A 22,417-nucleotide genomic window follows, 5' to 3' on the forward strand; every position below is an offset into this window, starting at 1 on the left:
GAGAGCAATGTATTCGTGCTGAATATCTACAAAAGCTAGAGCCTGATCCTGAACCAACCCTATCTTAGAAATCCAATATACAGCTGACGCCCCAGCTACCGTATCAGCCCTACTACAAATACAAATATCCCCTCATGTTCTTCCCCTCGCGACATATTGAATAGAAACTATACCCCCCGAGTCCGGTGTTAAGGACCCATCTATATAATCATGATAGGCAACACACTCACAATAACTCTAATCCTCCACCGCTTCAAAGCGTACATACAACCGCCAACTGAGAAGCTGTGCACCAAGACTCACACATATTCTTTCATTATGCCCGGGTCCGTAGGGTCGTAATTGTCACATAAGTTCCGACACAATGATTTTAATTGAGGATATTAGCGGCCTCGATGACCTTCGAGAAGACAGTCCAAGTCAAAGCTGCAGGAATTCGCATTTTGATGAAGTGATCTTATTTAATGTTCTAGGAGGCAAGGTCTACTGACATATTGTGGTTGTACCTTGTGCGTCTTGAAAAGTATTTGATTCAAGAACGGAGGATGTACCAGTTCCCTGCTCTTCTATATCACGCAACAGAAACATACTCTCATAATCTATCAAGATATCCGTGATCATGAAGACCAAAATGTCCACCTGAACCGGCATCGTGGCAACTGCCTCGACTTATCACTCCTCCGCCGTGCCCGCGATCATAGTATTCGACGATGCCTGCTCTCGAAGTGCGTTTTGGTCAATCCACTTACGAATATACAGCTCTGCTTTACTAGCATTTTTAAAGATAGGCTTGCGATCCGCTTGCTTGAATACTCTGTCCTTCTCATCGTCTGTTAGAGCGTCACATTCCGCACCATATGGATTCGTCAGACGCCAAAAGGAGTCAGCTTTCGTACGCAACGTGTCCAGTGCTTCTGCCCAGGTCCCAGTTAACAAGTAAGTGTCGCTCATTTCGAACAGCGGAGACATCTCCTTGAAGTTGCTCCACGAAACACTTAATATCCGCCAGATGGAGAGGAATTCCGTCGGTGTGAAGGCTATACAGCTTGGGCCAAGGCCGGGATGACATTAAAGCCCCCATTTCAAACAGGGGAACTTCACCTTTCGTCCAATACGAGTCGAACCAGAGCGAGAGATCCTCAATGGTGTCGGTGTCGATGACTGCAGTCACATAGTCCCGAAGATGCTTCATCTCCGCTTCCTCACGCACGGCCGAGGGGGCCCAGGACGCGAAAGGGTCAGGCCGGAACTCGAAAGCTGTCAGTTTTCGCATTGCTACTCGCAGGTTGGTACAATCGCCGTTACTCATCGAGAGACAAGAGAAGATTTGTGGGTTCGACAGCCGAAGAGAGAAGCTGGTGAGACAGCTGCCAGCTTTATGTATTGCTTTTGGTAGCGTAATAGGCATCCTAAGCATACGACCTGGCGCTTGCAAACCGAGCAGTGTTGCTTGCTCTGAACTATGAGAAAAGCCAGTCAGTAGCTTTTTCAGAAGCTTTTAGGAGTAGGATATTCTAGGTAATCCGAGCTACAGCTCCAAATACAAAAGTCGATAGGAAACTGCTTGGGAGTTTGACTTACCTCATTGGATACACCATGTAATGGACAAGCACCGAGTGGTTTGTTGCTCCTTCAATCCAATGTGGCGCATTCCTGACCTTCCATCGATCTTCACGATCGTGTAACTCGAGCCTACGTGCTTTTGGCATCCTAGAAAACGCCGCGGCAACAGCCTCAACAAAGTTGTTCTTCTTCAGAAGCCTTTGCTGCTCGCCGAAACGGTGTTTGTATAATCCATGAGCCTTTCTTAAAATGAGAAGATGACCTGAGCTCTCGTTGGCAATACCATCATGCAAGCGAGCAGTGAAATCCGTCCTGCTGTCAACTAAGTCCTCGGGTGAGCCATCCAGAAACATTTCCCAAGATTTCAGGATGTTCCTCACATGCATGACTGCCTTTGAAATTAGCGCTTTTCTTTCAAGATCTCCTTCGTAATCCGACGAGAAGAACCTCTCCCAGTCGTCGGTCAACTCTCTCAGATGTTTCAAGTGATAGCGAGCAAACATGTAGATATCACGTGCCATATCTGCAGCATAGAAGCGCAGTGTTAAATGGACGTACTCGATTCTCTTACAGATAAGCGTATGCGAAGAGACATCCTTCAGATGAGATAGCGATCCTGGTTCAATATGAAGCCTAAGGAAGTGAACAAGTAGATGTGAACTCGCGTTGCAAAATCTCTTGCATGTGAGCCGGACATTCTTGACAGTATCGTCGCTACCGAACTCCATATAGACATGCTTCACAGTAATACGTCCTTTGACAAAATCGAATATATGGGCGAGAAGCTCATCTGGAAGGTCCAAGATGGTGAGTGCTCTGATGGTCGGCCTGGAGACAATGTTGACATTCTCTCGTAGGGTATCTCGAAGTTCATTCAGCATGGGGTTGAGGAGAGATATCGTCTCCTGTTGCTTTTTCAGGATCCCTATAACACGAGAAAGGTGCTTCGTGGTATCTTCCTCATTGAACTCGCTATCATCGTCATATCCCCAGGCAGGTCGTTGCCCTCTTGCCAAGCTGCGTTCGTCTTCGACAAGGCGCTCTTCCATGGAATCGATGTCTCTTAATTGCTTATAGAGGTCGTTGAGATTGAGAGCGCTGGTAGTGTGAATCGGACTCCCGTTTGAAGCCATCTTGGCGTGAGCTCTCTCAAACACTGCGTACTTCAAGGATTTGCGCTGCGCTGAGGAGGTCCAGCAGCACGGGAAAAGAGTTGGAAGTCGACGACTGACGGTCAAAGGATGGCAGCGCGATAGACCTAAATCCTTTGGGAGTCAATGTTAATGTACTGATGCAAACGCCTGCTCTCAAGGAAACTACTCTTTTGGGAAGAGGCCACTAGTGAAACGCGCTAGCACGGCAAGGCCGCTTCCACGAGTCCCACCTTCCCTCCAGCTTGTTCCATCCCTCCTCAGTCAATCAGCAACAAAGCTGCCTCCTCCTTTCTTCCCACTTCACCTCATCAAATCATCAACAGGAGTACCCAAGATTTCGTGTTCAGAACAGACATTCCATTCATCACCGCTCCATCTGACAATATCAAAACACTTCAACTCATCAACACATACATCAAACCAACGCCAGTCAATGCACGCCAATATGCAGATGCAGCGCCCCTCCTCGCTTCCCCGACATTCAAACAAACCAACCGACCAATAGTGTAATATGTGAAAGTAAACTGTTTCCCTGTAACATCCTTGAACGCAAACACACTTTTCCACTCCGTATTGTTACAAAGCTTCCTAATCAGAGGAAGGCCAATCTAAGCACCGACACTCTGACTCAGGCTCGATTTGCCCGGTCCTTGAGCTCTCTTCAGTGCTCTTAGCTCATCCTCCAATCTTCTCCTCTCAGCTTGTTCAGCCTGTAAAATAATTAGTCATCTTTCATCTCAAAATAAGAATAGGATGAAAACATACCCTCAAAGCCTTCGCACTCTCGGCCCTTGTGTCCCTCATCATCTTCTTGAACTCATTCTTCAACACTGTCGTACTTGTTGAGCCAGGAGCACTTCCGTCAAGACCAGGACTCTTCATTCCTAACCACCGAACTTTCTCGTCACTCAACTCAGCTTCCATCTTCTCCCTCTCATCTCTCAACTTATCGATGGTGCCCTCAAGCTGTTCTCTCTCCTTCTCCCATTCAATACTAGCTTTGGTCATTTGCTCGTATTCCTCGATGGTTTCCTCAAGTTCCTTTTTCAGGGTCTTCATCTTCTCGTCCGTTTCTGGATTTGCAGTTCCCCTTGACTGGAGCGTGGCGAGTTCATTGGCCAGGGAAGCGTTCTTCTCCTTGAGATCATCAATTTCTTTCTGAATGACGGGATTGGCAGCCACTTCAGCAGCACGTTGAGCTCGAGAGCCATAAGCTCCATCTAACTCCGCCCTGGCGATGGTGACTTCAGTTTGTAGACGAGCAATCTCCATGTTCATGTTCTCCATCTCTTGCTCCGTGTCCTCAACTTCCTTCTCCTTGGCCTTGACGTTAGCTTCGAAAGTTGCTTGCGCCGCCGCTGCAGCTGCCAGTTCTTGTGTCAAGGTAGCAATCTTGGTCTCAGAGTCAGCAATCCTGCCTTGCAATTCTGCGTTGCCGATAGATTGGTCGTCCTTCAGATCCTGCAATTCTTCCTCCAGAGTAGCAATCATCTCGTTCTTTTGATCCAACTCGGCGTGAGCCGCGCGGACTTGGGAGGACTCATCAGTAGCTCTAGATTGCTCTCGTAATTGTTCTTGCTGTTTTGACTCATCGAGCTTCTCCATCACAAGAGTGAGTTGTTCTCTGACTCTGTCGGCGTCCATTTCGGTTCTGGTCAAGAGATTTTGGGTCCGTTCGAGCTCTTCTACTTTCTGCATCATCTCAGCATCTTTCGTGGCATCGGACTTGCTGTTCAGCTCTCGTTGCTGCTTAATCTGGCGTTGCAACACCTTCTTTTGATCCTTCAACCGAGTAGCTTGAGTGTAAAGCCATTGGACCTTTGCAGAAAAGCCCTGGAGCGAGAAAGGTTCATTTGGATCTCCGCCATCATCTGCAGAATCGTCCTCATCGTCAAGATTCTGGTTATACGTGACCTTCTTCCTCTCCAGCTTCCTCTGCCGCTCAATCTCATCGCCGGATTGGATGATATCCCACAGTCCCATCATAACAGTCTGCATTTGCTCAACGTCATCTTGGTTGCCTGAATTCTTGTTCTCACTGCTGGAAGCACGAGAAAGCTCCATCTCCATAGCGGCTAAACTGTCTTGAAAATATGCCAACTGGTCATCCACCATTCCATTAATCTGAGGAGGTTCCGGACGATCGGCATCGTACGGAAGTAGGAGATTTCGTAGGTCATGGTTTAGCCCTTCCAGAGTCTCTTCCATAGCCGTTTCAGACTCTTGCAGTCTCCGCTCTGCAGCTGCTTCTGATTCCTGAAGTCTTTGTTCCATTGCTGCTTGTGATTCTTGAAACTTCCTACCAACATTCTTCTCTGAATCTTGCGTGCTCTTTGCCAAAGCTCGAGTATGCTCATCGTCGATAGTAGAAATGCTCCTCTCAAGATATTCCAGATGTCTTTGCAGCATTTCACCTGTTCCGTCTCGATCGGTTCCGGAGACTGGCGGAGTTCCATAAGTCCCATCTCGTTCAGGATTAACCTTGACGATGACTGCCCGTAGACGAGTATTCAAATCGTCCAGTCTCTGCTCGGTCCGAGCAATCATCTGCATTTGCTCTCTCCCAGCAGATTTGGGAGGTGGTGCAAAGCTGTCATTAAGTCGTAAATCGCCGAATCCATCTGCGGGCTTGTAGAGACTTCGGTCATCGAAGAATAGTTCGTCAGTTATAGGTTCGATACTATTCCGTGCGTTGGAATATGTGAACATGCTCTCCGGACTTCCTGGAACCTGTGGTACACCATTTTGACCTTTGGGTAGATTCTTCGGACCTTTATGCGTCATTTGTAGAATGCCTGCCGTGTGCTTTAGTAGTCTGCTTTGCGGATCTATAATCTTTTTCTCCAAGGACCACAGCTCGGCAGCCAACTCCTCGCATTTCCTCTCGCTGGCCATGCGCTCTTGTTCTGCCTCCCGGACCTGGTCACTGCCCACACGATTATGGCCAAAAATACTCCTCCTATCCTTCTTGCCATCTTGACTATCTATGCTCTTCTTCTTGTCATTCGTGGTATATAGCTTTCCCATCGATATCGCAGCATCTCGGTACTTTGACTGAATCGCGAGATTTTGCCTTGTCTGTTCTATCCGTTGAGTAAGGACTTGGCATTGTTTCTTCAGGTCATCGACCTCTTCTTGCGACAAAATTTCGAACTCTTTGCTGTCGCCCAGCGCAGTCTCAACAAGTAGGTGTATTTGTATCGGATCATCGACATTAACAAGATTTGAGCTTTGAGGTCTGGACGGATTACTCTGTTCTGCCATCAGCTTCAGACTCTTCCTTTCGGACTGCGGTCACTCACAGGATTATATCGAGGCGTACGCTCAAAGCTATTCGAGATCTCGTTCCCGTAACCTTGCAGGATCACTCTTCCACTGGGTTCCTGTGTGCTTGGTTTCCTCCCATTCTGAGGGCCAATACTCCTAGGGTCCACATTCTCTTTCCCGTAGCCATTCTGCATACCTCCATATCCCAAATCCTGACTCGGCCTCGGAGGCAGCGCTTTCCTCTGGCCGTTCATCATCGTGCCGAGTGTTCAGGTAGACGCCAGTGTTCGTCGCAATGGCGTTATCGCGTCATTCTCGATATTCGAATGTCTGTTAATGCCCTGAGGATTTTAAGAAAATTCTACTCGAGTCTTTGATCGCGATCTTCGGAGGTGGTAATTTCGATGATGTCCTGGATCGCCGTCTCCTTTCGCGAGTGGAGTGTGATCGTCGTCGGCTCCTTCTCTTCCCTTAAACCTTCAAAGGCTTTCTTTTTCCTTGCCCGCCCCTGCGTTTCCCCTTGCGACAACTCCTGATCCAAACTTTTGAACTCAACAATCCAGCAAAGTGAACCAAACTCTCGAGGGCAGACTGGCAGGGAGAAACATCAGAACTGTGGAGTACAAGAAATTAAAGTTGGCGGGTTTTGGACAGTAATATACAAAGGGCTTAGCGGCAGTGCCGGAGAAAAAATAGCATCAGCCACACCCCTTTCTGGGCATTAAAGGGGCTGTGCATCTTCAGAGCGAAACGTTTACGAGAGAACACAGCTGACCTCAGCTCACTTCATCGCAAAAGTTTCCAATATCGAAGATCCTAATTCCTCAAGGTCTGAAAAAGGTCTACCAAGCAACAGTCTCTCAACTGAGGACATTAGCAAGCTCAAACATGCGGGACGGGCCGGTCTAGTCAGTGCTCAGGACTGCCACGATTCCCAGAATGACAAATTCAACGCGAGATGGTATGTCTATGCTAATGGATTTGGTGCTTCGATCAAAGGTGCTTACACTTGACAACACATTGCTCTCTTGTTGCGTTTGAATGGCCTATGAAGTTATGTCTCTCTTCCGTTAAAACTATTTATCTTGTTCGAGCTTCCTAAAGCAAAATAGCTTTGTCAGACCAGTGAAGTAGCATGGCAGTACCTGCCCAACAATATGCTTGGTAGAGTAACATCAGATATACTAGACTTGGCAGTCTACCGTTTCATCATTTTAGTGCGAGTCGAACTGAGCTAGCTGCTTATACTACTTCAGTGTACGTGTGAATGTGGTCGGAGATGGTCACGTTCAGCGAGGGCTGTGCCTGGATCTTATCTTCGAGTGAATATGCTCTTTATAGTCTATAGTGTTAACATTACCGATCGAGTTTTCGAACGCTTGGAGAAGCTCCTATAAGCATGGAACCTACAACTTTCACTTGTGGTTGTCCCCAATACATTGAACCTTCTCCATGATTTTCTAGACTTCCGGCAAAAAGATATGGTTTTAGTGACTTTTGAGGATGGTTCAAAGTCACAAAGAATTCCTATTTGGAGCAGAGAGAATATCATCCAGCATCTATGGGTGACAAAATTTGACGATGCTTGGATTCAAGAGATCAAGCTACCCCGCTGATAAGATGGGAGCTAGTACTCGTCCAACAATCGAGGAATAAAATAAGAGCACTTGTGTGTGCAATTATGGAGACGCCACTCAGAAGGCAGTCCACGAGAAGTGGACTGGACGATGGGAGACCACAAATTAAGAGAAAGGCATGGCCAGAAACAAGCCAGGTGAGATAACGATGCCTTTGCCCTTGCAGAAAGTACGGCTTTTCTCAATGTCGAACAGTTGAATATGCATTGAAAAGGGGGTGTGAAGGTTTGCGATTCGCGAGGCCACTCCCCGCACCTGCAGAACGCATAGCTGTTCTCAAGATTTGAGGCCTGAGGGTAGATAGGGGATCAGAGGCTTGAATACTACAATATTATTTGAGAGATCATCGATTGATTCATGCAGGTGCTTCTCAATCGATCACCAAGACTCAAACGACACCAACCCATTCAATAGCTTATCGCCTTCTGAAGACATATGGATCTGCAGCACAAAATCGATGTCGTTACCCCACCAAACACTCCTGATTTTGCTTATCGTTCGGACTTCGGAGAGGTCCAGCCCGTGTGAAGCAGGCTACGACATGCAAGAACCCACGCCACGGGCCCAGCATATGCAAGTTCGGTCAACGATGGTTACACAGCATCCCGCGTTGTTCCTTGCTTTAACGTCAGGTACAATAGTTGGTAGCTCGGTTGCTAGTTCGCAGTAGCATTCAGCCGAAACATCGATACGTACCCGTTGAAGATACCCATTGGCCCCGAACTTTTAAGACATTCAAACGATACACTGTTATCTCAGCCGCTGCCAATAATGGGATGAGTAACAGAATCCTGTGCCGAGCCGCCCCCACAGGTTTTTATCTCCACCTCGTATCGGACGTACTCTGCTGTCATGTTTTGAAAACAACGCAAGAGACAACTATGGAACATTGGTAGCTACAATTGGCATAATAGTAATGTTACAAGAAATCAGACACTCCTCCAGCACCAATTCTCAGATACTCCATCCAACCTTAGTCCTTGAACCTGATATGTAGACCTCAAAACCACCTCCCAATGTACACACGTCACCCATCCTTGGCATCCTAACCTTTCTCGTGGTATCTCTAACTTTCCTCACTTCTTCTCATTCTGCTGATATCCCCACTCAAACCCTCCCTTCTCAGCATCTCTTCCTGGAGTTCCCACTAGCCCAGGTCTTGGACCTGCACTCTGACCTGGAGTTGATAGTCCCGCTTCTCTAATATAATCCTCAACCACTTGCACCGTAGTCTGAATCTGAATTCCGTCTTTCAGATCCAACGCTCCATCCCAAACACCGGACCTCATTCCCCTCTCCGCCATACCCAGATCCCCATTATCACTCCTCTCCCAGCTCTCTTGTTTAGTAATAACGCCCATCTCCGTCTCATCTCCACTACTCAATTCCTCCATACTTTCTCCCTTGCCTCTAATCGTCGTCACAATCCCCGTATCACTCAATCTCTTCCCCCGGAACGAACTAATATTCCGCGCAGCGTTGGTAGTCCGTGGTCGCGAGGAATCCTTCCCATACTTATTATTCGAGCTCGACAACTTCTGACCAGGCGTCATGCTTCTCAGCATCGGGAACCACTCTCTCAACAACGGCCATATCATCGGCAGATTCGAAACATAAACCGCCACGGACGCTTCGCGCGTGTACCACAACATGTATGAAGGATCCCAGATGTTCGACAGGTTGAAGACTTTCGTGAGGATGGCGGCGAGGATGACGAATATTCCCATGGAGAAGATGAGCATCAGGACGGCTTTTTGCTTCAGGGGCATGTTGAGTCTGGTGATGAGGGGGAGAGGAATGAAGAGCATGAGTGTGTCGGAGGAGATGTTGAAACAGGCTTGGACGATGGCGTAGTGTTGGAGGGTTGTGCATTGGGGATTTGGAGGTGGCATGGCCCAGTAGCCAACGAAAGGTCGACAGGCTGTGAAGAAGGCGATTTCGGTGGAGGCCCAGCCTATAGCTACGTATATGGCGAGGTAAAAGACCATCTTTTGAACTTGAAGGCCGAGGGTGAGGCGAGAATACATGATTAACATGCAGGCTTTGATCGTGTAGATGACGTTCAGCATTGCCTGGTGTCCAGTTAGTGCTGCATATGTGTGGTATCCAAGCTAAACCAACCTGTTCCGAAACAATGACAATCTTGGATCCCTTGATTCGTTCTTGGATGTCCAGTGGTGTGAAGGTTGAGAACTCTTCTGGGAGGTATAGATTGCTGCCACCTCCTCCTGAAATAACGTTCAAGCATACGATCAGAGCTGTATATAAACCCTGGTTCTCGTCAGCGGCAGCAACACAGTCGAAGTTAGTGACTTACTCCAGCAAGCATCATGAGATAATCATCGACCTGAAGCCCTCTGATTCCCAATCTGTGGATTCGGGCATACCTGCAACACATCAGTATCGACAAGATACCAGATGTGAGGTCTTCTTACATTCTCAAAAGAATGAGAAACATGCCAATACCGTACAAACTCCATGATTGAACAGCCAAAGCCTGAACAAAGGCAGGATCGAAATCACCCATAATGGTATAAGGTCCTCAACCAAAGCTGTTGCGGATGACCTGCAGCAACAACAAGAAAGTTGAACGAAAGTTTAGAAATTCGAAGAAACCTGCCAAGACATGCCAGATCTCAGAGGATTATCCCGACATTATGTACAGACACATCTTTCCTTTTCCCAGGAGTCGAGAAACCCAGTAAGATTTCTCCGCATTATCAGGTCTCATCTCGTGCTTCGAAGCCCAGTTGATCAGTGCTCTCATGCTTGCAGATGGTAGTCTTGCTCGTGCAGCATCTCCGAAAACAGGCAAGGAAGTGTGATGATTTGCAGGCACTTGCTTCTCGCCCCTAGATAAGGAACGTGCAAATCAAAGGCTCGATTCGCGCCTTTACCGCTTGGAAAGGTGTTTCATTTGACAGGCCGCTATCGAAGCCTAGCCCATTCCCGCCCTGACTACCGCAGAACGTGGTTAAGAAAGCGAAAAAAAGAAAATATTGGACGCGGCGGACTCGATGGGTTCCAAGCAATCGATTGCGAATTGGCACAGACTGTACTCACATTTGAGGACTTATTTTCCACCACGGAAAGAATGAATTGTGGCGGGGTGGGATGAAACAATTTTTTAAAATAGTCAGATAACGCCCGCCTTCAGCTCTTGAATAATGATGAGGATAATCGTAACGACGTCTGGCCATGTGGTATGCAGCTCATGATCAGATGGGCCAGAGCTTCCTGCGCATGAACATGGTGCCAATGCGCGCAAGCCAAAAAGAATATGAATACGATTGGTCCAGAGAAACAACGACATAAAACGAAGAATCAGAAAAGAAATATACGCTGATGGTTTCTTTCGCCACAGATCAGGGTGAGAAGTGTTGCGATATGTGGTCTAGTCAGGGCCACACGTGGGGGTGACCTCGGCCTGAGGAACATCTTCGCCTCCTTGATATTCTTCAAAAAAGATATCATGTCGTCCCACACATACTTCTAGAACTCAAGAATGGGTATCATTCTGCTGATATTCCTTAGAGAACGGCGGGGTACATTCCAAGTGGACGATGAGGTTGCAAGTAGAAGAATATACTATCTTGGTTCATCGCGTCTTCATGTACGTCTGCTTCAATGTCTCGAATTGTTTACTTCTGTTTCGTGGAATGTTCGTGAACTCGTTTGTCTTATTTGTTGGCGGTCTCGACTTCAGTATCAGACCTGGTTGATGTTCCTTCCCATTAGAGATCGTAGCAGAACTTCAATTCGATGGAATTCCCGATGGAGTTACTGTACTATTGCGTAACATTGAAGCAGTGAACAGTTACCCACATTAAACCCCCTGCTCTGGCACCGGATCCTTGGTTTTGGTATCATCGGTTTCTGCCTCATCATGGGTGTACTGTAGTGTATCCTCTCAACCGACCTACTTATCAATGTCAATGCGTATCTTTGTCGATTCTAAACCCGGAGAGATATCCATTCTCTCAAGAATGGCGTACATTTTCGACAAGGAGTTCCATTGACTTGGCTCGAATGAGCGGGTAGTAGCAGACTATGTACTTGGAAATAAAGTCCTGCATTTCTGGACCAAAACTTTGCCGATCACTTGTGTTATGTTACACCTTGCATACTTGCGCAAACCGTTAGCACTTTGATTCTCGCCATACCTTCATTATGGATCACCATCTGTCATATCGGGATTCGGAGAAAGGGCTGCCTTGGCGTTGCTGTTGCTGATAACCTCCCGCTTCGATTGAAACTTAACCTTACTTACCCCACATACTCACCCCACTTTCGTCGGAGCCGACTTCATTTCACCATGACTTCAACACCCTCAGCGCATCTCACCTGCCTTTGCGGCGCTATATCAGAGCCTGGTACTCTCCTCAAGGATGATCGATTTCCAACAAGTGCGAGCATCTGTCACTGCAATTCGTGCCGCCGGACATCGGGATCGTTGGGAGCGTCGTTCCCACCACTCAAGTCTCCTCCTCCAGAAGCTACACTGTCAAGACTCACGGCATATCATAGCTCTGACATAATCACACGGTACTTCTGTTCGAAATGTGGCTGTCATTGCTTCATCTTCCATCATCCAAGAAAAAAGTGGTATTGTCTGGGAGGGGTAGTTGAACCAAGTCCTTCGCCCGAAGCGCACAACGTGTCCGGGCCGAAGAATACCATCCAAGTCTCCCTTCACGAATACGTCTCAGATACCCTAGATGGAGGACTAGCTCCTCTATTTCATAACCTAGGTGGTCGTTTCATTCCAATATACACAGCCGCTCCAGGCTCAGCGGAAATCGCGTATGATACTACTCTGTCCTCTCTAAAGGAATCTGTCAATTCCACCCCACCACCGGCAGTGAATTCATGTCTGCCAGCAAAGTGTCATTGTGGCGGAGTCTCTCTTCTGATCAAACGTGCCAACTATGAGTCCAGTACGGCTGCTGAATCAGCCCGCTACATCCCCTCAGATCCTACAAAGTGGCTCTCATACTTCTGCACTTGTCGCTCCTGTCGCCTCTCTTTTGGAGTATCTTTGACACCCTGGACACTTGTGTTACCCGCCCATGTCTTCAATGCCAGTGGAGTCGTCGAGGGGTCTAGCAAAGCCGAGTTAGTCCCGGTAGTTTTTGACCGGCAAGCTGCGAGTCCTGACGCAAATCCGGGCTTGACTTTGAAACACTATTGGTCATCACCAGATGTCTGTCGGACTTTCTGTGGCAAATGTGGCGCGTCTGTCTCTTACTAGTGTGAAAAGCGACCAGAAGAGCTAGACTTGGCAAGCGGCATATTGAGGGCTGAAGAAGGCAGTATGGCGAGGCGGTCGTTGGAGTGGGTTTGGGGTCAATGTAGCTCATTAGAGGAGAGCATTGATGAGGACATAAGCGATGCGTGGGTAGGAAGTGCTGAAGTCATGAATAGGGAAGCAGCTGAAGGCTCGTGACAGCAGGAGACACTTCATAGAGTAAGATTTGGAATATAAGTTAATAATGTTCTAGATTTCATGGGATAAGCAACCCAATCTGACTGAGCTACCGGCCTTGCGATCACGTGGGGGCGCCTTCTCTTCTAGGCTCTTCAGAGCTTTCAGAGCTTGCGGAGAACTATTTCCAGCTATTGCATAAGATTGCAAGCAACCCCTTTGGGATAGAAGAAAATTCATGAAGAGAAACCAATGTCGTTCTTACATTACTTCATCTCTCGGATCTCAAGTCACACTTTGAACTTATCCCACTCATATTGTCCTACAATTTTAAAGCAACATTCTAAAACAATCTGGAACTATCGAATATGTCACGTGGGGGCACTTATCCCTCCCTCTGGAATTCCAGAGGACTATTCCCTCAAATTGTATAAAATTGCTGGAACAATTTTACCTTATATTCCCATGTTACGGGACTGGAAAATCATGCATTCGTCAAAGCCTAGCTATCACGACATCCCTCTATAACAAGCCCTCCAAATACTCACCATGTGTCTATTGACTTTATTCCCTTTGATCCTGAGTAGCTCTTCTAAAATCTCTGTACTTATTGATTGCACGTTGCTCAAAATTTCTCCAACGCTTGAATTCTGCCCATTCCGGTGCCTTAACGTCTATCTTCCCCAAGTACAGCGGAAAGTAAGTTTCGTCGCAGTCCGAAACTAATTCAGAACCCCACCATTTTCTTTCAAACCCATAGTGTCTATCCCTGCTGTCCACAGTAAACTCGTCTCGGATACACCTGTTGTTCTTGTTCACCACCAGTTGTGGTCGAAGAAGCTTTTCCCTCTCGAATGTCTTCACTCGTGCTTCTTTCAGTAGCTCCATGATCACGTTGATATCCAGATCGACTGACTTCAGGCTTGAAGGTGGCGGTAGATTGTACCCAAGTTGCAGATCTCCAACAAAAGATTCATATCGAGTCAAAGAGAGACTAAGACATGGATATCTAGATAAATATTGGATGTCTGCGCTTCCTATAGCGTGCGCTGCAGCTTGAAACGCTAAATGATGTCCTCCACCTCCCTGTAGATTATGCTTCTCCTTGCAGCCCTTGGGGCATCTGCATGTGAAGATATCGAACAGTGCATGAATCATCTCGTGAATCAAGGTATCTAGGTAATGTTTAATTCGTTGGCCAGGGCCGCTCCAGCGGTTGTTAACACTGTCGCGTTTTTCTGACATAGCGACCGACAGCGTGCAGAACACCCTTCCCTCCTTGTATCTCGGGTGGCCCTCTCCGGGAAAATAAGGCTGGCATAAGCCAACAGCTTCTTTCAATTTGAGTCGGCGTCTCTGTAGCTTATATTCTTCTATGAGTTCCAACTCGCAATATCCAGTGAGGAGACCGTTGAAGTACATATCGTTGAATAAGTCGAAGAACAGCTTCAAATTCTCGATATCATCAACCTTTCCAAGTTTCCAGGTCATTTGATTTTCCAGACGTGCGAATGCTCGCTTAGCTCGGGGTGGAATGTCTTCTGGCTTGCAACGGGCAGTGAACTCGATATGTGCAACGAGAGCGGCGAAAATAGCTTCGCGGCTATTAGAGAGTAGTTTGAGGTTTCCAAGCTCGAAGTATTGTCTGGAAAGAGATGGCGGAATATGGAAGTCTTGTTGAGAAGTCATTGTTGCGGAGGTTGATCTTTGTTGTTTTGTCTTCTGCTTCGATAGCAAAAAATGCTACGGTACTATTAGAAGTCTTGGCCTTTATACCTTGAAGATTTTGGAATCGGTGAATCGTAGAATTATATTAATGGTGTTTACATTTCACACTAGCCAACCTAAGCTTTACTGTCAATGACCCGAAGTCGTAGTGGCTCTTTCTGCGAATCACCAAATACCCATTTCCCCCCCTCCTCTGGTATTTGAATGAAAATCCGAGTTCGAAAGGTTGAGTGAGCTATAGATATATTGCATTGCACTAAGTTGAAAGCTTGGGATTGTAGATCGATGATGAGCAAAAGAGTTTGAAATGAGGGACTTTTGATATCAGGTGACTTGCAACCTTGAACTCATTGGAGACCATGCAGGACAATTCATTGCTAAATTCCCAAGACCAAAAGTATGGCCTCACTTGCGCTTAAATACAGATCTATTCTCGAAATGTGTCTAGGCTCTGAATTGCCAGAGTTCATTTGCAGATATGGTGGAACTTGGCATTCCCCATAGGTCCCGTTCCCCTCTCTCCATGCAATGGCTTCGATACGGCCACTTATCTCTTTCGAAGCCAAAGTTCCTGTCCCAAGCATCTACCGTCTGCTGTTTTGAGATACAGCTATTGCTTGCTCTGATTAGTCTAGACCAAGCACTACGCTCCTTTAAGTCTTGATTTTCTTCTGCTCTCTGCTCTTTCAAACTCTTTAATATCAGTTCAATGTCTAGGCGGAGGATACGGAGAGTGGCTTCGTTGGGCAGCTTGTTACCGAGCATCATGTCAGCAGCTAAGCAGACTTCTCTGCGCAGATCGAAGTACAAATCAAACGGATTTGCTCCAAGCCATACGCCGCGCTCCAAGGCTTTTGCAGCTGCTTGCCAAGCAATATGATGTCCCCCACTGGCTTCTCGGTTCGTTCTATCAAGACAACCCCTATAACAACGACACTCAAAGATGTCGAACATTGCGTGAAGCATTTCATGCAATATGACAAGGTGGTATTCTTTGATGGCAGCGTATTTGTCCCTATAATTTGCTAGGCTTCGTATCGTGATGATTATCTGAGGCTTCGTGGCCTTGTGACGGCTATCTATTTCTTCTCCGGGAAAGTAAGGTTGGCAGCGGCCTCCGCAATCGGAGCCATAACGTCTCTTCATCGCACCTCCGTCCACTAGCTCTAGCGTGCAGTAGCCAGTCAAAAGTCCGTTGAAATAAACATCATTGAAGTAGCCAAAGTATTTCTTGATATCTTCAAGGTTGTGAGGATTCCCCAGATTCCACGTGCCATGATGCTTAAAGTTTTCCGCCCCCATTCGTCTTCGTGGGCATGGGTCCTCAGCCATCGAATATACACTATAGGTCTCTCGCTTGTTGAATTGTATGATGGCTTTTGAGATGCTTTCAGCACTATGTGAAAGGGGTTTTAGTCTTCCAAACTCGAACTCTTCTGGTGATATGGATGGTGGCTCGTGGAGTAGCTCCTGAGAAGACATTGTGAATTGAGTTCAGGCTGGTAGTCAATAGAGAATATTGTCGAGGCGTTAATTTGGAAGTCGACGAACACTGTATTATATTCTTTTACAATCAAGATGAAGATGATGATTAACATATCATTTGTGAATGTGCCATGAAGTAGGGGGTGAATGTCACAGTATTATCGTCAAGTGATTCAAGCCATTCAAGCGATTCATCAGGTGACTGTGATGTCTGGTCGCTCGCTGACGGCAAGTATCGAATCAGCTGCTTCCTAAGCAAGTCGATTACAAGCGAAATTTATGGACTAGTTATCTACTCAAAGCTCTTCCAGATCTTGGTATCATCCTGCAAGTCAATCTGGCCCAGGTACGGAAGGGGGTTGCCATAATTCACGAGACCAACAGGGGTCTACAACTCCTTGTATACTCTACCAAGTCCAGCTCAAAATCTACCAAAATGCTACTAAAATGTGGCTAGAGTCGAGCACTTTAATTCTCTGAATTTTTCTTCTTGAAAAGATATAATATTGTTGTGGTTTGCAAGGAATAATAGACCCCTGTCGGTCTCTTGAATTATGGCAACCCCCTTCCGTACCTCACGGGAGGAAAGGGGGGCTAAGCGAGGCTCGCTTAAAGCCAGCTGCTGGACACAGGAAAAAGAAACGCTTGTGGTGATAAATTCCGCGCAAACGGCCTTCAAATTGCCATAGAGATTAAATTCAATCTTCTACGGTACATTATTTCAAGTCGGGGTTTTGTTCCCGTCGTATTTTCCGCGACCGACCCCATTCTCAACCAGTAATAGCCCAATGCGCCCGCAAGCAGGAAGAGCCTCGTAAGAAGATAATCTTGTCTTTCAGTCTGTCTCTCTCTGCATCTTCTTGACGATATGCATCCCGATACTTCAATATCTCCACTATATCCAGACCCACAGAGCGTAGAGCAGCATCATCAGGATGGTTGTAGCCAAGCTGCATGTCACGCGCCATCAGTTCGTTACGAGACAAGTCTGTCCCGAAGCCGAACATTGCGCTTCCTGCCTCATCGGCTTCTTCGATCGCTTGAGCAGTTGCTTGCCAAGCTAAATGATGGCCTCCTTCTCCAGTATGTTGCCTTAACTTCACATAACAACCTCGGTCACACACGCAGGTATACAGCAGGAACACTATTGATGAATTAGTACACGCTTTTGATGGAGGTCTAGGGGTGGAGGAGCTCATATGATCAGTTGAGACAATATACTTTTTGAAAGGCAGCGCCCAAGGTGGTTCCCGGATATCTCGACTCCTAGAATGACGGCAAAACAAGGGCAGAATTTGACGCACTGGCATGAATCATCTGACTTAACAGTTCTCTTTGATATCTCTGGACTGGTTCGAAGACATTTCCTCGTTTTGTCTTGCACAATGGTGATCTTCACATATGGGTCCTTGATTCTGTATCGTGGATTTCGTTCTTCTCCAGGTCTGAAGATCTCACAGGTTCCGGAAAGACAAGCTTTCTTTCCCGTGCGCTTTGATATACGACAAGCTTCCACAGTCTCAATACGACAGTAGTCTGTCAGTAAACCGTTGAAGTAAGCTGAGTTGTACAGTTGAAATAGGCGTTTAAGATCTGGGAGGTTTTCTGGTTTGCCAATGTTGAAGATACCTCCGAACTCAAAGGTGTCCTTCGCTTCTTCTTGTCGAGATGAGTGTCCGTGCTTGACGTAGGCTATGATGGCTTTGGAGATATGGTCCATAGAGAAAGAGCCGAGCTCTAATTTGCCCATGTCGAAGTCATCTGTGTTGATGGGAAGGGTGGCGTGTAAGTCTTCCACATATTTCATGATCTTCTGTCGCATGAGAAAGTTTCTGCGCCGCCACAGCAGCTTCAAAAGCAATAAACGGTGTTTAACCTTGGGCACCGCTACCCGAAAACTATTTCTCATCGATGACAGGTTGGTCGCCTTGGAGGTAGCTCATAGGATTCGACGATGCAAAGATCGGCAACTTCTTAGATGGTGGAAGGTTTAAAAGCGGAGGGACATACATATACATATCTTCTAAGAAGGACTGAGTCATAGTCGTGGAACGAATCTTATTCACCACTACGCTACGGTCATTATAGAATATGGTCCACTTTCAAGGCGCCAATATGACTCGACCGACCATTTAAAAGCATGACATACTCATACATAATACCTTGAACCATTGTCTTCTGAGCAGCAGACTTGCTCTAATCATAGCTTAGAATCAGGCTGAGTAAGGTTGACTTATCTATACGCAGCCTTCCCCTCAAACCCTCTCCAATTGATACAATGGTGCCGCTCGTCAGAAGTGTATCGTTCTTCCAACCATGTGGTGTATTCGTCTATAACTGGCTAGTCTCCTAATCTCTCAGTCCATATTGATCGGTCATATCCAAAGTTTCGGTCCCAGCCATCTGTTGAACATTGATCTCGCAGGCAGCAGCTGCTAGCTTTTATTGGTTTCATGAAAGTGCGTGCATGTTTTCTTCTCTCAGCTTCCTCGGTACGGATGTGTTTCAGCCGCTCCAAAAGTGTAACCATATCGGTGTCTATGGAGCGAAGTTCTACCTCATTTGGTACGCTGGATCCATGTTGAGCATCCATGGCCAGTCCTATAGTGGTCCAGAGCCATAAACCGAGTCCGAACAGATTCCTGCCAGGTCGATTACATCGCTCAAGCGCATAGGCTGTCGCTGCCCAGGATGAGTGATGCCTGGTATTATGATCTTGGCCCATACTTTGCCGACTTCCTTGCACAGAAGGATACTGGTAGATGTCGAAGATTGCATGTAACATTTGATGAAGCAGGGTGTTCAAATACATTTGAATGATCGAGAAGGTAGTGGTTTGTTGTAATCGAGAAATTGAAATAGTGACTTGCGGGTTTTCGACTGGATATCGTGGATCTCGTTCTGCCCCTGGTTGGACGAATCCTCCACAAGCAGAAAGGATCCCGCAAGAATTCTGACCACGTTCGATAAGTCGCTCGCTCGAGACAAATTCCAAGTTGCAATATCCTTCTAGTGCGCCATTAAAATAGGCGCCATCGAATATCTCGAAATACTTCTTGAGATCGTTGAGATTGTGAGGGTTACTGATACTCCATGCCCCAACATTTTTGAATAGCTTCAAGGCTTGTTGTTGATGAGGAGCGAGATCTCCGACGAGGCAGTAATATGTGGTTGGGGTTAAATAGCTAATGATGCCTGCCGAGATATCTTCAGCGCTATAAGACAGCGGCTTCAGGCATCCAATTTCAAGGTCTTCTCTGAATTTGCGAGCAGGGAAATGACATTCGTCCAGGAAGCCCATATCATGGGTTATTGGAAGTCGTAGCTCCATCTCATTCTCAGATTCAGGGCCACATATATTTTCTTCAACCCAAGCTGCCCCTTTGATGGTCCAGTCTCGCAGTTCTTGTATTCTCTCGAGAATTTCAAGTGTATCGAGCTCGAGTGGCCGAATTTCAGCTTCGCTTGGAAATCGCCAGTGCTCAAAAACGTCTGAAGCCAAGCTTGAACTGCGTGACAGATTGAGCCCCAGTTTGAAACATCCCACGCTAACGTCAACGGCTTTCTCGATAGCTTGTGCTAGTCTCTGCCAACATATGCCATGAGGACCGTCGTTGCCTCCTCCATACATCTGATGTCTTTGGCACGATCTGCAACAGCAGGAGTATGCCATGACTATGGCATGACAAAGTTCGTGAAGAAGATTTTCCAGAATGATTCTGACATCTTTCGTGGGATGCGCATGTGGTCTGGACGTCAAAGTGATTGTAATCTCTGGTCTTTCAAGTCGGTATGTTAGGTCAGCATTATCGCTCAATTGTGGTGAAGAGGTAAGGCCCATAGCCAATTCATGATCGCTCAGCATAGTTGTTATGTTCTCAAACCGTAAAACGACCAATCCCGTCAAAAAGCCGCCGAAGAACGCGTCATTGAATATCTCGAACCACTTTCTTAAGTCTTCGAGATTGTTTGGCATTCCGAGCTTCCAAGTCCCTTCATTCTTGAAGCTTTTGAGGGCATATCGTTGTCTTGGATGCCACTTATTCTCGTCGAGTAGACGGATTCGATTGACGCAATGCACTACTGCCTCAGAAATGGAGCTAGGGCTGTAGGAGTCGTATCGTAGGAGACCAAGTTCGAAGTCTTCCTTGAGAAGTGGTAAATCGACATGAGGACGGTGTATGTACGACGTGCTGCTTGAACTGCGACTTGAGCTCTGGCATGAATCCATGGTGTATGAGTGTCAAAGAATGGCTGCAAACTCTAGTGAGAGCTCCTTTTTAGATGACAAATTTATGGATAATAGTCACGGCGACTCGGCTTCTAACAACAAGTGGTCGTTAATCGGCTGTCTGTAAGCTCATGAATCACCAGTGTAGATAGATGTGAATGGAGGAAGCTTGGCTCCGTTGTGATTACATGTCAATAGAGGAGGCGCCAATCGACCTTGACTTAATCGACAAATGCTCTGGCTCACTCGACAAAGAGATACTGAGCTGAGGTTTTAAGCCATCTCCTGATACAAAAGATGGTCGCACAGTTAAAAGTGATTTGATTAAAGACTGGTACAAGGCAGGATTATTATCTCAGATAACGATCCAAGAAGCAACTACCAAATCTATACAAATAACGAAGCCAGCTCGGCATTCTTAAATGTTCCAAGCGAATAGGCAAGCTCGACAAAGGAAAATGTTGTATTAAAGGATCATGGTTAGACTTGCTAAATTCACCAATGAGAAGCTTTAATCACTTTTACTCTCCGCTTTCTCAAGATGACGAGCGAGACTGTGGAAAATAGAATGTCGAGGGTGAATAATGACGGTATCTTGCAGCTCCTTGTACGGCCATTCCTCAAACACATCAAGATAAGGTTCAGCCGTACTTGTGCAATCGGGGCGACGATACATCGAGTCATCTATTGACCAAAATTAGATGTCCTTCGTTAAGAGATCTATGTCAGGGCAACCTTCAACTCCCGTTCCAAAAACTTCATCTCGTATTCAACCTCGAATTTTATGACTTAGGCGGAGCAAGCTGTCGATCCCGCAACATCCTCGGCGCCTTCCACGACTGCCGAGACCCGCCAGGCTATGTGAGTGGCGGAGCCAGGATCCCCAAAATTCAAGCGAGAAAGCCTAAACGGAGCCCATAACCCCTATTTCTCCGCCAAAGCCCGCTGTAAACTATTTTGAGCTCCGAGTGCTTGGCTCACGACATTATTTCAGGGGACAACTTGGTTCCATAAAGCTAGTTTCGTATATCAGATGTCATATGAAACAGAAAGCTTAGTGATCGTCGTGAAATTCTGTGAGAAATGAATTGTTTAGACGTACCAAGACTTCGTATTCAAATTTCGGGACCACCATCTTGGCAAGGTCCACTGCATAGCAATCATCCAAGCGAGAGAACAGGATGTATAAGTATTCGGAGTTCTACGCTCAAATGGATTATTCATTACCACCAACATTCAGAGAAAACAAGAAACTGTCGCTACCAGAACCTACTATCTCCTTGAATCCATAACTTCCAATTTCCAACAAGTCTCTAGTCAAATCAACATGCGTTTCTCAACCATCTCTGCTATCGCCCTCCCTATTCTCTCTTCCTTTGCTCTTGCAGACGACACAGTCACCGTCTCCGATCTCACTGTCAGAAACATCAACAGTACCATTTACAGTGTGTCATTCTCCGTTGCCAACACGACATGTTCTGCATCTCAACCTACCGCTGTCGTACGTATCTATCCTTTCCCGCATCTTTGAGATTATTGCTCAACATCCTTAGGTCGTATGCGGTGATTCACCATATCGCTTCTACATCGAGGAGAACAGCCTTGACAGCTACAATCTCACCATCTACGAGCAGACTGGTGTAGCGTAAGTCCCCTCTTAGTAATTTCGTATGGATGAGTGGTTGATGTACGGAATAGTGTCGGACTTTATAAAGAACAAGAAGTCTCGACAATTTGCAGAGCTGGACCCACTGGGGCTACCGATTATGTTTGCCAGAGTTTCTCCAATTCTACATTTACTTTGACCTTCGACGGTCAATGAGCCACTTAGCTCCTGGGTACGGGATCTTGGGCAGTATTTTGTATACCTTTTGTAATGCATAGCGAAATGCCAATCTTGTATATAATCACTTGTTGAATGGATTCG

General features: G+C 46.6%; 9 protein-coding genes across 9 annotated transcripts; 2 read left to right on the plus strand and 7 right to left on the minus strand.

Moving 5' to 3' along the window:
• Positions 1-767: 767 nt before the first annotated feature.
• LY89DRAFT_112632 (uncharacterized protein) lies at positions 768-3,010 on the minus strand. The gene is made up of 2 exons (XM_018205085.1): positions 1,582-3,010; positions 768-1,460 (listed from the first exon to the last, which is right to left on the minus strand). The coding sequence occupies exons 1-2, from the start codon at positions 2,694-2,696 to the stop codon at positions 884-886; spliced, it is 1,692 nt and encodes a 563-aa protein (XP_018069784.1). The 5' UTR covers positions 2,697-3,010; the 3' UTR covers positions 768-883.
• A 315-nt stretch (positions 3,011-3,325) lies between these two features.
• LY89DRAFT_735544 (uncharacterized protein) lies at positions 3,326-6,241 on the minus strand (the record flags this gene model as incomplete). The annotated part of the gene is made up of 3 exons (XM_018220027.1): positions 3,326-3,427; positions 3,483-5,969; positions 6,020-6,241. 3 exons carry the CDS (start codon positions 6,239-6,241, stop codon positions 3,326-3,328), a joined length of 2,811 nt encoding a protein of 936 aa, XP_018069785.1.
• A 2,927-nt stretch (positions 6,242-9,168) lies between these two features.
• LY89DRAFT_558244 (uncharacterized protein) lies at positions 9,169-10,145 on the minus strand (the record flags this gene model as incomplete). Its single annotated transcript, XM_018208410.1, has 4 exons — positions 9,169-9,693; positions 9,743-9,892; positions 9,939-10,008; positions 10,093-10,145. Coding segments are annotated over 4 exons (798 nt in total), but the record flags the coding sequence as incomplete, so codon positions are not given.
• A 1,667-nt stretch (positions 10,146-11,812) lies between these two features.
• On the plus strand, positions 11,813-13,287 carry LY89DRAFT_686187 (uncharacterized protein). Its single transcript, XM_018215228.1, has one exon. The coding sequence runs from the start codon at positions 11,937-11,939 to the stop codon at positions 12,870-12,872; it is 936 nt and encodes a 311-aa protein (XP_018069787.1). The 5' UTR covers positions 11,813-11,936; the 3' UTR covers positions 12,873-13,287.
• Positions 13,288-13,606: 319 nt separating this feature from the next.
• Positions 13,607-14,735, minus strand: LY89DRAFT_750774 (uncharacterized protein; the record flags this gene model as incomplete). Its single annotated transcript, XM_018221212.1, has 1 exon — positions 13,607-14,735. One exon carries the CDS (start codon positions 14,733-14,735, stop codon positions 13,611-13,613), a length of 1,125 nt encoding a protein of 374 aa, XP_018069788.1. The 3' UTR covers positions 13,607-13,610.
• Positions 14,736-15,218: 483 nt separating this feature from the next.
• Positions 15,219-16,256, minus strand: LY89DRAFT_670906 (uncharacterized protein; the record flags this gene model as incomplete). The annotated part of the gene is made up of 1 exon (XM_018213195.1): positions 15,219-16,256. One exon carries the CDS (start codon positions 16,254-16,256, stop codon positions 15,219-15,221), a length of 1,038 nt encoding a protein of 345 aa, XP_018069789.1.
• A 772-nt stretch (positions 16,257-17,028) lies between these two features.
• Positions 17,029-18,301, minus strand: LY89DRAFT_750779 (uncharacterized protein; the record flags this gene model as incomplete). Its single annotated transcript, XM_018221213.1, has 3 exons — positions 17,029-17,351; positions 17,582-18,091; positions 18,270-18,301. 3 exons carry the CDS (start codon positions 18,299-18,301, stop codon positions 17,030-17,032), a joined length of 864 nt encoding a protein of 287 aa, XP_018069790.1.
• A 299-nt stretch (positions 18,302-18,600) lies between these two features.
• Positions 18,601-20,490, minus strand: LY89DRAFT_670908 (uncharacterized protein; the record flags this gene model as incomplete). The annotated part of the gene is made up of 1 exon (XM_018213196.1): positions 18,601-20,490. One exon carries the CDS (start codon positions 20,488-20,490, stop codon positions 18,601-18,603), a length of 1,890 nt encoding a protein of 629 aa, XP_018069791.1.
• A 1,140-nt stretch (positions 20,491-21,630) lies between these two features.
• LY89DRAFT_783583 (uncharacterized protein) lies at positions 21,631-22,399 on the plus strand. The gene is made up of 3 exons (XM_018222696.1): positions 21,631-21,991; positions 22,044-22,135; positions 22,189-22,399. The coding sequence occupies exons 1-3, from the start codon at positions 21,818-21,820 to the stop codon at positions 22,310-22,312; spliced, it is 390 nt and encodes a 129-aa protein (XP_018069792.1). The 5' UTR covers positions 21,631-21,817; the 3' UTR covers positions 22,313-22,399.
• Positions 22,400-22,417: the final 18 nt, after the last annotated feature.

This window comes from Mollisia scopiformis (genome assembly GCF_001500285.1).
Source record: "Mollisia scopiformis unplaced genomic scaffold LY89scaffold_15, whole genome shotgun sequence".
Lineage (NCBI taxonomy): Eukaryota > Fungi > Ascomycota > Leotiomycetes > Helotiales > Mollisiaceae > Mollisia > Mollisia scopiformis.